At 40.0% G+C, this 13477-nt stretch overlaps 1 protein-coding gene across 1 annotated transcript; it reads right to left on the reverse strand.

The window, feature by feature from the left end:
* Nucleotides 1–2984: 2984 nt before the first annotated feature.
* LOC128863315 (kunitz-type serine protease inhibitor PPTI) lies at nt 2985–4115 on the reverse strand. Its single transcript, XM_054102427.1, has 2 exons — nt 3802–4115; nt 2985–3338 (listed from the first exon to the last, which is right to left on the reverse strand). Exons 1-2 carry the CDS (start codon nt 3893–3895, stop codon nt 3127–3129), a joined length of 306 nt encoding a protein of 101 aa, XP_053958402.1. The 5' UTR covers nt 3896–4115; the 3' UTR covers nt 2985–3126.
* Nucleotides 4116–13477: the final 9362 nt, after the last annotated feature.

The following is a 13477-nucleotide window of genomic DNA, read 5'->3' on the forward strand; positions in this document are numbered from 1 at the left end:
ACATCAGTGCCAAATACCACCTTTTCCATGTGCTTTGCCCATAGAAAGTGGCCCGTCATCAGTCCAACCAGCCGCCTACAGTCCCCTCTGCTTAGTGACTGGAGGAACTGCGACAGTCGGTCGGTCATGACAGGTAACATCAGTTTTGTCCATCTGCAGCCTCTCAGACTGCCAAGCTCGCTTGTGGGTTAGAGTAACCCGTTTGCTAACCCTGGCTTTGATGGCTGCCGAAGCGAGTGGCAGAGTCAGAGATCTCGTTACCCGCGATACCCACATGTCCCGGGACCCATGTTAGCATAAGGATATTATATCTCCCGTCATAGTTCAAGCTCTATTTACAGTACTCGACTACCCTTGAAATGGTTGGGGGCTGTCTATGGCCATGAACGCAGCTTGGCTGTCGCTGCAGACACATATATGATAAACCTGCCTCTCCATCTGTTTTCCACAACAAAGTTCAACGCTTCTTGAACAGCATACACCTCCGCTTGAAACACAGATGCATGCATTCCAAGAGCAAAGTGCAGTTTTGTTCGGCGTAGACCCCAGAGCCGGAACCGTGCTCGGTCCTGAAGCCATCCGTGAAGATGCAAAAACAGTGTTTGTCGGGTTCATTTTCAGAGTTTAACGATACGTATTTATCTAAGGAGTCTCCGATTCCATTTGAAAAATTTTTACAGTCGATTTCTTATTATTTGCTGTGAAATCACTCACTTTTCCAATATATTTTGAAGATATTCCACTTTATGAATGAAGTGATCTTTCTTCGCCACTATCCGTTTTTCTACGGGATTCCAATCACTTGTGCAACTTGTAAGTTTGCGCACGGAAAAAATCAGCTTGGCAGTAGAAAACCTACCAACAAATATGACTGAAGTAATTTGTATCCAAATTTCATACTTTTTCCATAGTAACGCGGAGTGCTGAACTAATAAAAGGTGATCAATTTGGAGGTATCGGATTTTAAATTGAAATAAAACAACGAAAATTCAAATGAATTGGGAAATCCTTATTATTTTTTTGTAGAACCAGTCGTGATATTTATTTTTTTAAGATAATAACTATCAAATGTTAGCCACAACTGCGTCGTAATTCGACCATCCGTAAACACCAATTTTGGATGACTCGCTGGAGGACTTCGGTCGGTATCTCGTGAATAACTTTAGTAATGTTGGCTTTCAATGTCTCAATCGAATAAAAGTCCAAAGCTGTGATATCAAACGATATTGGTGGCCAATCCACTGGGGCAAGGCGAGAGATAAATTGCTCACCGAAACGACGACGCAGTAAATCTATTGCTTCACGGGCTGTATGGCAACTAGGGCCGTCTTATTCGAACCAAATGTTGTGAAGATCACAGGCTTCAATTTCCGGCTTCAAAAAGTCAAAGTTTATCAATGTGCGACAGCGTTCGCCATTCACTGCTACATTGGAGCCAGCTTCGCCTTAGAAGAAATATTGTCCTATGATTCCTCCAGCCCATAGGCCGCACCAAAGGGTTGTTTTCTCTGGACGTAATGACTGTGTTTGAATGGCGTCGGGTTGCTCTATCAAAAACACCCTTATAGAAAAATTTGTACACCCTTTATGTATCTACAAGGTGAAGTCCAAAATAAACAAAACTGGCGTGTTTTTGAAGCCGCCATCTTTTTGATGAGTTAGTGCGTTGAAAGTTACATCCCTCTGACATCCAGTGAAAGCTTGGTGACATTCGGTTCAGTGGAAGCGAAGTTATTGCGTCTAAAGTGTCAGTATGTCTGTGTCATCGGTACAAAAATGAGTTTCGGGCAAAGAGCTAATATCAAATTTTGTTCATGGCGATGAGTGTCTATATCGTGCCACAGTTCATGAGTGGTTTACACGTTTCAGAGATGGTTGTGAGGACATAAATGACAATGAACATACGAGCCGTCCAAAATCAATAACCAACGAAAACTCCATCGAAATCGTTCGTAAATTTATCAAAAATGAACCGAAAACATCGTTGAAATTCAAGAAATCAGTGTTGAATATCTCCAAACCATCGATGTATCGCATTTTAACTGATTATTTGGACGTACGTAGACCTTTCGTACGTTTCATTCCAGACAAGTTAATTGAAGGCCAAAAATTGCTCAGAATTCAACATTCGAAAGACCTCATTAAATAGGCGAGAAAAGATGAGAACTTCCTTTACAACATTGTAACTGGTGATGAAACGTAGAGTTTGCAACAGGAATCTGAAACAAAGCATCAAAGTGCCGAATGGAAGGCCGCAGAAGAGACACCACCTAAAAAATCGCGTTTGAAGAAGTCAAAAATCAAGTCGATGCTCATTTGTTTTTACAATTCCAAGGGAATTGTCCACAAGGATTTCGTACCAATGGACCAAACTGCCAATGCAATTTTCTATCTTGGCGTTTTGAAGCGTTTGTTGCATCGCATTCGTCGAATTCGCCCTGAATACCGCGAAGGAGGAAGCTGGCGCTTATTGCATGATAATGCACTATCTCATTGATCCACTCTTGTGACTAATTTTTTGCTTAGAAATCGCATTTTAACCATCAATCACTAATCGTTTCCGCCCTATATGGCTCCCTGTGATTTCTTCCTATTCGGAAAATTGCATTTGGCCATGAACACGCTTTGCGTTCGTAGAGGCCATCCAAAAGGCCTGTACCAACTTCCTGAAGTACATTCCGGTCAATGACCTGAAATACTCTTTTGAAAAGCTTTTAGATCGTGCAAAAAAGTGTATCGAGGCCAGAGGGGACCATTTTGAATAAATAAACTCGAAGTTATCAGAACAAAGCTCCTGTCGTTCCTATTTCAGCGCAGTCTTGTTTACTTTGGACTTCACCTTGTGTTAATCCTGAAGGAAAAATTTACTTTACTTACAAAACAAAAATTATTAGAAAATATTGAATGATTTTTATGGCATTAAAAAAATAGCCTACGGCACACATTTTATCGCAAACTGGGAAAATATTAAAGGGACATTGAAATTTCAGAGCTCAATTTTGTATTTATATTTTGATTTATTTTATTTTATTTTATTGAGATACTCTTCATGCAGTTTCCTGTTAATACATTTTTTGTTGTATGCGTCTCATATCGTGTAAATCATTTTTCCAACCCCATCATTGCTCATTCGTTGATACGCAAGTCCTGTATACGCCGCGTCAAATGCACGCAAGTGTCCAAGCAATCTTGTCGTGAGCCAAAGCTTTGTCCCGGTACTGTGCGACAGCCACCCAACACATACATTTGGCAATCATTGGTGCGCGGATCAAAGTAGAAACCTTCGATTTCGATAGTGCAAACACCTTCTGACCTTGGCGGTGGCTGCAGGCAAATGTCTGTGTGGAGGAAGCAGAAAGAAAGAAAAGATGCAATAAATTTTGACAGAAAAAGCATGACATCATCGTCTCCACGTTATCACCTCGATTTAGTTAAGCAATTAAACACTCTTCCACAATAAAAAAAAAAAATTAATAAAAATACCGGCAAAACAATATGAAATTATCGATAGCAGAGCCAATGAATGGCAGTATTGGTGGGCAGCAAGACGGCAGGTGAATGGACGTTGGCGAGTTTGAATAATCACTCAAAAACCATATTTTAAATGATTTCTACAAAAAAACACACACATTGCAATTCTGTTATCTGAAATAAGCAGCCCTGATTGAGCGCAACTAGTCGAGATGATTTCTTCACTTTTTTTCTACCCTACACTTAAGCCGCCACACCCACGTTTTTGCTTTACTTTTCCCTACACGTTCCGCTACATTTCATACAATTCAAATTTATTTCTCTACTTACTTGGCCGTCCGCGCGGTCTAGCCGTCACAGCGATCACATTGAATCCAACAACAAAGAGCAAAATGCAAAACAAAGCACAGCTACGCAGTTCCATTGCAACGATCAAAACAACACTTAACACCCGCCTCGACTCAGCACTTGTCGCACTCAACAACACGACACAACACAACGGCGCAGCAACACAGCTCCTGCTGGAAGTCACAAAAGAGTGACGGCGGCAGTGGAGACGGCAGCGGCTGCGCCACTATCACCGCAATTGACTTAACTGCGGCCATACGGACGAGATCACAACTCAACAATTCGCTCCGTGCGGACAACGTCATCCTCTCAGCGATGACAACACACTATAATATATTAATGACAACAAATTATAACAACAACAAGTAAAAGAAAAAATAATAGTAATAAAACAACAACTATAAGCGCATAGTTATACGAGGGTCGGGTTTTATATTGCGCGATTACAGAGCAAAAAAAATATCTGTTTTCAATAAAGGTCGCTCCATTAAACAACAAATACAAGCTAACCCTAGAGTGTAGACAACAACTTTGGTTACTGAAAGTTGAGTATAAGTTTGAAAGTGATGGGCAGATTTACTCTCGGGGGTTTGCCATCGCCTTCCGAGAGGCGACCTCTATTAGAAAAAATGTTGTCTTCATTTTGGTGTTTCACGGATATTCGGACCTACGTACTCCGAATGGTGGGCACACAGCAACCCATTCCTCTACGGCATACGCCTTTTTTTTTTGTTTTTGTTTTTTGGTGGGTGAGGTAGGGTTCAAAATGCTTTCGCACTTACAGCGACCGTCGTCTATTGCGTCGTGGGGTGTGGCCACTAAAACGATAGCTACTCTCCTTCTGGGGAGACACCCTTCCCGTATTACTTCGGTAGGGCCCAGAACGGCATCCATAAAGGACCAATCCTATTCACCCACGTCTGGGTCCACCATATTTGTAGCCAGCTTTCATGCTATAGGCTCGTCTTCTTGTGTCTCGGCTTCACTTTGTTGCACTGTGTCGAGGTCGATCTTTTTTTTCCGTAGTGCGTTCTCGATGCATTTCTTTACCACGTTCCAGCAGTCCTCGCGTTCGAGCATTTTACTGATTATGTTGCTCGGCGCGATGTCGCCAATCTGCTCCCTCAGAGCATTTTTTTCCGCGAGCCATCTGTCACAACTAAAAAATGTGTGTTCAGCGTCATCGCTCAGCGCTTCCCAGTATATGCACTTGGAATCGGTTACCTGGCACATGCGGTATAGGTATCTCCGGAGGTATCCGTAGCCCAAGAGGAACTGAGTTTAGAAGTAGTTCAAGACAGCCGCCTTAACTATGATGAAAAAGAAAATTGTGAGGGCAGCCGAAGTCGAATTCCTAGTGACGTCAAGCCATCAGCTGATTAATTCAAATTCGCTGAGAGCCGCTACTAAATAGCGCACTTCTAAAAATGTTTTCACCATGGGTTTATGGCGTGCTGAAAAAAACTCAGAAAGCGTGGCCAATATCAGGCCATTAACCGACTCTCTCTCTCAGCGAATGATTGGCTGTCGTAACAGGGGTCATTATAGCAGTTTGTTTACGAAAAAACTGAGATTGTGTGGGTGATATGTGAAAAAAATCAACACTTTTCGAAACACTCCTCAATACGCTGTGGATCTTAATCAATTCATTGTTGAACTAAATCGAGGCTAAATATATTCAGCAAACGCAGGAATTTGTGCTACAAGAGACAAATTGCGTCTGAGAATCGGCTCTTATATTTGCCGCACATAAACTTTCTTCATCATGGATCTGAGTCATTATGGTTAATGCGTTGAATGTTTCAGCATCTGAATATCGTCAGAATAAACTGAATTACTTTGAAATTTTCCTCTTATTTAAAATGTTGGTCATAAACCACTCCTTGATTTTTTATATTAATAAACCACTGTCACTGATTTCCAAAATTTCTTTCATCAAAATTCGTTATGAAAATCTCACTTCAATCAAATTCAAATCGTCCAAAATATCCTCAATATTAAGGTTAAGTATCAACTGAGTATCTGCAACAGAGTTGCAAAAGAGTGCTTTTTTTTAATATTCTGAGGTACCCTATATTTGAAGGCCTTTTCAAAATTTTACGAATTTCTGGGGTTCACTGCTCCATAATTAGAATTAGTTTTGACAACAGAGACTAGACTTGATTCTACTTTGCTTACTTGACTTTTCTAAAGCATTTGACTCAGTGAATCACAAATTGTTATGTTTGAAGCTTAAACACTATTTCAAGACCAGTAAATCAACATGCCAGTCTAGATACGTACACACTGGTGTTCCGCAAGGGTCTATCCTTGGTCCGCTTTTATGCAGTCTTTTTGTCAATGATGTTTTTAACGTTTGTCAGTATGTGAATGTCCATGCGTATGCTGATGATATACAATTGTACTTGTCCAGTCGTATTGGTCTCGTTGAAGATTTATGTTTCAAAATAAACAGTGATTTGTCTGCTATTTCTGTATGGGCTAATGAAAACTCTTTATGTCTGAACGCGTCAAAGTCATATGTCTTACCTATATGTAATAGTGTTGTGCATGTTGGCAATATCCCAAAATTGTGGATAGGTACAAGTTCCCTTACCTTTATGGATAAGGTAAAAAGTTTGGGGTTTATTCTCAACACATAACTTACCTGTGCTGACCATAGTATAAATAGGGTTGTGGGGAACATTTATGCTACATTGCGTAAGCTGAGAGTCTCTGCAACATTCACGCCAGAGAAAACGAGGGGCAAATTAGTTCTCCAGCTAATTATGCCTCTCATTACGTACTCTGATGTGGTATACAGCAAACTCGACTCCACATCTTGCCATAAACCTAATGTGGCATTTAATAACGCCACGCGTTATGTATATGGGATTGGCAGATATGACCATATCTCTGCATGGCGATCAAGGTTACTGGGCTGTTGCCTTAATAGTTATTTGTCTGCTAGGAATTGCATATTTTTGTGCAAACTTATATTATTCAAGTCTCCTCCCTATCTGACAGAGAAGTTGATACCAGTCTCGCAGATGCAACAAATTCATCGTTCCAAAATTTAATTACCTACCATCATCTAGTTTATTTTTCATTAACGCTGTTAAAGTGTGGAACTCATTACCCGACACTGTGAAGGCTGGACTTAACAGATTTAACTTCAGGGCACAAGTCTATAATTACTTTAAAAGTGTTTGATTGCATTAAATTAGGGCATTAAATTACTCTCTACATTCTCTAATTACTACTTTTGTTCTTTCTTTTCTAAATCCTTCTTTTCTTTTCCTATTGGTTCTTTTCTTCTTGTTATTATACTCGTAGTTAAGTTAAATTATTGGATTGATTCGTAAATGAAATGGTATAAAATTTAGATTAAGAAACTTGTATGTTAAAAATATTCTAGTTGTTTATAATATTGTTGAAGTATTAAAATACCTTAGTCTTACTATGTACTATTTATATAAAGAAATAAATAAATAATTTATATGAATGCCCGGCAATACCCCCAAAGTGGTGCAGTCGTTTCTGCCTAGTACAGGACATTTACAAAGGATGTGTTCTGAATTTTCGGTGACCATTTCACAGACTCCGCAAATGATGGTTTCAGAGAGACCAATTTTATTTAAGTGGTATCTCAGCCTACAATGGCCTGTCAAGTAACCAGTTAAAAGCCTTAAGTCTACTCCGATAAGCTAGGAAATTCTTCTGTCCGCCGTTAGGAGTTATTTCGCTTGTCGCTGACCGATAGAATTTCGCCAGTGTTCAGCGAATTTTATCTCCTCCTACCCCGTGAAAAGTTCGTTAATATGGCCCTTTGTAACTCCACATACAGGCTCAGGGCCAACTAGAGGTATGTTTGCCCCTTTTTAGCTAGAAGGTCGGCTATTTAATTTCCATAAATGTCCCTCGTGCGCAGGAACTTAACCTAATAATACTGTGTTGAAGTTCCCTAACATGTTTTGAGGTGATTATAGTTGCTAGAAAGACTTTCAAAACCGACTGACTATTTGAAAGTGGGTAAATGTGGGTTCCACTCGTTTTTCCTCACACATATCTCAATGGCATGTTTTTTCTGCCTAGAAGTAAAAAAAGTAAATGGCTAAAAACCCATTGGAATTGATTTTTTTAATTTAGACCCATTGACTACCACTGACCCACCAAGCAGTATACCAAATCTGGGATCCAGATTTGAAGGTGATAGAATTATTTTTCAAGCCCATACGTTCAATAATAAAGGGTGGTTAAGTTTCAAGGGCCGGTGTTGATTTTAAATAAAGTACAATTTTTGTGGGATATTATTGTCATTTCTCTTTATTATGATAATACTGGTATGACTCAATTACGTATGGAACAAAATATTGGTCAAATGGCCGCCACGGCCTCGGCGCCACACCTCCATCCGATGGTGCAAATTTTCGATGAAGTTGAGGCATAATTGAGGTTCTATGCCGTTAATGTGCCGAATTATCTCATCCTTTAGCTCTTGAATTGTTGCTGGCTTATCGACGTATACCTTTTCTTTCAAATAACCCCAAAGAAAGAAGTCCAACGGTGTCAAATCACATAATCTTGGCGGCCAATTGACATCGCCGCAACGTGAGATTATTCGGCCATCAAATTTTTCGCGCAAAAGAGCCATTGTTTCGTTAGCTGTGTGACAAGTGACACCGTCCAGTTGAAACCACATACCGTCCACATCCATATCTTCCAATTCTTCCATAAAAAGTTCGTTAGCGAACACTATTCACAGTAACTGCTTGACCGGCCTCATTTTGGGAAAAATACGGCCCAATGATGCCGCCGGCCCATAAACCACACCAAACAGTCACTCTTTGTGTGTGCATTGGTTTTTCGGCAATCACTCTTGGATTATCATTCGCCCAAATGCGGCAATTCTGCTTATTGACGAATCCACTGATGTGAAAATGTTCCTCATCACTGAAGATGATTTTCTTCAATACGCATTTTGATTTGAACACCCGTTTTCATAATAAGCCTGAATAACTTTAACGCATTGCTCAATTGTGTATCTTTCCATGGTTCAAATTTAATTAGTCTGAAATTTAAAAATGTCAAATAAAATGCAGAAAAAAACTTGATGGTGTGGTTTACATTCAATATCGGCCCTTGAAATTTAGCCACCCTTTATGAACTTTAAAGTTTCTGAAGAGAATGGGTAAAATTCTAAAAGAGTAAAAGGGATAAGGTCATTAAACTAATTTTTGTAACACTTTCAAATTCTTACTAAATTATTTGGAGTTTAATGAATCATTTGTTTTAGGCATGTTGCCATTTTTTTTATTACTCGAAACACTTCTGAACTACTTCTGGATACTATACCCTGATCTTGTAATACGCTAGCCACATTTTTAGCCTTTTACAATAACAAATTACAGCATTTTTTTAAATTCGAGTTTGTTTCCAAATTTATTTATATTTTACGACCTTCACCTTATTTCTACGCCAATCGTCATGAACCTTTCTCTGCGATCTTCAAACTCGATGCAGAATCTCTAGCGTTTCAATATCTAAAATTATAAATAGTAACCCTCGTAGTGCTCTACAGTGCCACAGATGTCACGTCGGGCAGCAACAACTCAATTCACTTAACGCTGATAACAATGAGCGGAGAACATAATGATTATATGCAAGGCTAGGCTACATAACTATGTACACGGCTACGAATGTGTGTATGTATGTATTGGACGTTACTGAAGTATTGAACAGCAGGCTGTGGAGCATTTCAGTTCATCTGGCTTATCAGCAATTATGTTGAATTGAAAAACATCCGAAGTGAACTGTGAAGAGCTCAGTATGGACGAGCGTAATCAATAATTGCAAAATATAGTAATCGAATATTTTGAACTACAATATTCCATATGTACAATACCTATCTGATATATACATATACACATTAATTTGCATATGTATGTATGTATGTAAAAAACTTTATAAAACATAAACTTGAAATTCTAATAAAGAATAAAAAATAATAATAATAACAAGGTATTAATTTCGAGTTTTCTAAGCCATATTTTTTTGGCGGAAATTAGTCAAATCAAGTCAGGGTCGGACTTTAGCCTACTTTAGTGATAAGAATATATTCTAGATGTATGTACGTCGGAGTTAGAAATCATCAATGAGCGTCAGGCCAATAGTTTGCGATCTATGTAAGTGATTAAATGTCGGATTGACTTACAAAATTTTACTTCATCCCCAGTAACAAATTTCTATAACGGCAAAACGTTCTTTATGTTTTCAATAGATGCCATTTTGATCGATGATTTATAGTTTTGCGACTATATCCATTAGACAGGGAAACGTGACCGCCATAACATAGAAACTACAGGGTGCGGCACTCGAAGTGTAACCAACTTCAGACCGCTCGCGCCAGCGATTGTTCGTGAGCTCGAGCACCTTAAAGTAATTAAAGTTTTTGTTTATCGCACCATTTCTCGTTACAATGATACTGGTAGCATCGCGAAACGTCTTGGAGGTGGTGATCACGTGAAATGTTTCAAACTTGAGCGAAATCCCCGACGAAGTGCCAATCAAATGGCGAAAGAACTAAAAATATCTAACTGTAGCATTCGCCGTATACTGAAAATCAAATCAAGTCTCAAAGTCAAGCCTAACAAGATCCAAAAGACGCATGATCTAACACTAAAGCAGCAACAAGTGAGAGCGCGACGGAGTTGCTTCGTTTGACCGAAAGCGGTCAATTTCCGAACATTGTGTTTTCTGGCGAGAAAATTTTTCAAATAGAGCAATTCGTAGACTCCCAAACCGGTAGGGTTCATTTGACCGACCGTTCATACGAGAATTTGAGTCATCGCTTGGCCACTAGGAGGCAGCACCTGCCACAGGTAATGGTTTGGGCCGCTGTAGCCGCAGATGAGCGCTCTCCAATCGTTTTCATCGAGCCTGACGCCAAGGTTGGTTGGTTAGTTAGTTTGAGGGGTGATTCATCCAGAATCCAACTAGCGCTTCCGAACCATTTTGTTGTCTCATCCTCGTTACCAACTTGTTTACCAGTTATTTACGGCATGACTATATCCAGCCTGTGCGGTTTAAGAACCTTATTAGGTTGTTGACATCTAAGCCAGACAGTTGTTCGAGACCCTCAAGGTAAATGCGAAATATTATCGGGAAAGTATGCTGAAGGTTGCTTTGAAGCCGTGAGCAGACAAACATTTCGGTGGGCGACCATGGACGTTTCAACAGGACTCGGCACCGTCTCACAAAGCTCGAGTGTACCACGAAAGGCTAAAAAACAACGCTCCGAGCTTCATTACGTCCACACAAAAGCTCTCAAAATCAGCAGTCGCGAATCCGATGGATTATTCTCTTTGGGTCATTTTGGAGAGCTGGTTCCGAGCTAAAAGATTCACCAGTCTCGAGGCGTTGAAAAAAGCCATTGCCCGCGAGTGCGCCAAAATACTTGCAAGCCACATTCGGGCAGCTTGCGATTCGTTTTTGCAACGTCTCAAGACCATACTCAAGACAAAAGGTGGTCATATTCAAAGTAAATTGATTCTTAACTTTGTATTATTTTCACACATTTTTTACTTTGAATGGAATAAAAGTAATTTTCCAAACTAAATTTATGGCCTTTTTAATTGGTTACACTTCGAGTGCCAGACCCTGCGATTTGACCAAATCGACTGTAACAAACTGCATTGTAGGGGTTTGAATTGTGTGGCTTCACATCTTCGAGCTATATTGAATTTGACTTGACAACTGTTTGAGCATCCATATTTGTTTTCCTTTAAGTTTTTGCTTAACTATTGCCCAAACATGCGACTTGCCTGATGAACTAAAGGAAGGCGTGATTGTGAAAATCCCTAAGAAAGACAATCTGACAATCTAGAGGGGCATTAACTTGCTCAGTATGATTAACAAAATAATCGCACAAGTCATAAAATACTTTCAGTGGTGCTGTAACCAGAACTCAGACAGGAACAGGCTGGCTTCAGAGCAAACCGTTCATGCATCGACCACATCAAGAGTCTCCGAGTTATCGTTGAACAGTCAGTTGAGTGGAGAACCCCGCTCTATTTCGTCTTCATAGACTTTCAAAAAGCGTTCGATACTTGATATCACGGCGCTGTTCGTAACGCCCTCGAGTGTAAAGGGAGCCCATCGAAATCAATTCACATCGTGGAGGCACTTTACACGGACCCATGCTGTCGGTTAATGCATAAGAAACTTCTGGATGACAAAATCAAAATATTGGTGAGAGAACACATCCTTGTTGTGTGTTCTCTCACCACTTCTCTTTAACACAGACGCGAACGGAAGAAATTCGTTGTGGCTCTATGCTCCACACGGGAACTCTAGGAATTTGTGATGATTGCCCAAACATTTCCCATAGGGTTGGACTGTGGCGACTGTGAAGGCCAATTCAACATTTCAATACCATTTTGTTGTTTCCACTCTATACACCTTCTGCTTCAATAATTTTGTTGTCTGCTTGTAAAATCCAAGGTTGGGTAGTTCTTCCAAACATCTTCGCAGGTAATGTTTTTTTGCAAATTTTATTAATCAAAACTGCCGTAAATGCAGTTAAACGGCCAAATACTTTTTCGCAGACGCAGCCCCAGAAATGAACCTTAACTGGATGCTTAAGAGTTCGTTGCAGTTGTCGATTATCAGCAGTACACCAGCACCGATGTACCGACTATTCGCCCAAAGGGAAGATTCAATCTTGAATATTATTGTACGTTTGCCTAATTCCGCTCTGAATTCGCCTATGCAAGTCTTTTTTCAAAGATTGATAATGAGAACAGCGGTTTTTTCAATGTGCGCGGAATTTGAGGTATTGTGCACGGCATTATTCCAATTTCACATCCGGCGCCTAAACATAGGCAACATATGAAACGGCTCTGCTAGCAACTGGTATTTTAAACTTCCGTTCAGGTGGTGGCGGCTGCTTGCTGGTTATTTCTGTGCGCCTGGCGCTTATTGGAAACTTTGAGGACAGAAAAAAACCGGAGCCACCGGGTCCAGATGTTTTTTTTATTTTATTGCAATTTTATGTGTTGCAAAAATCACCAATCACTGATGTCGCCACTTTAAGCATCCCACCATCTGGCGCCTAGCCTCAGGCTCAATAATTTTACAGGCAGCAGCTAAGTAACTAATATGTATTAACTTCCGCTCTGTTGGCGTAGGGTACTTGCTGGGCACTTCTGTGCGCCCCTGGTTACCAAGGTTCCCACGACTGGCGTTTCTACGTTACGGACACGGATTTAAGCTGCAATTAGTGGTGCGTACCATAGCCATAACCGTGCCCAAAACAATCAACTGTTCTGACCAAACAAATGGGCATCACTGTAAGCGATTATAGGTGCCGAACCATTACGTCATAACCATAGCCGTAGAATTTTAGTTTTCCCCCGTTAAACGTAAGCAGCTGTGAAATACTTTAACTTGTTTTGATATTTGCGATAAAAATTTGAATATCACTACATATTATAAAACAAAGTCGCTTTTTCTGTCCCTATGTCCCCTTATACGCTTAAATCTTTAAAACTACGCAACGGATTTTGTAGCGGTTTTTTTTTAAAGACAGATTGATTGAAGAGGAAGGTTTATATCTATATAATGTGAAGAAATATATAAAGGGGGCGTGGCAATCGGTCAAAATGTGGCAAAAAAATAT

The sequence above is a fragment of the Anastrepha ludens genome, chromosome 5 (assembly GCF_028408465.1).
Source record: "Anastrepha ludens isolate Willacy chromosome 5, idAnaLude1.1, whole genome shotgun sequence".
NCBI classification, from domain to species: domain Eukaryota; kingdom Metazoa; phylum Arthropoda; class Insecta; order Diptera; family Tephritidae; genus Anastrepha; species Anastrepha ludens.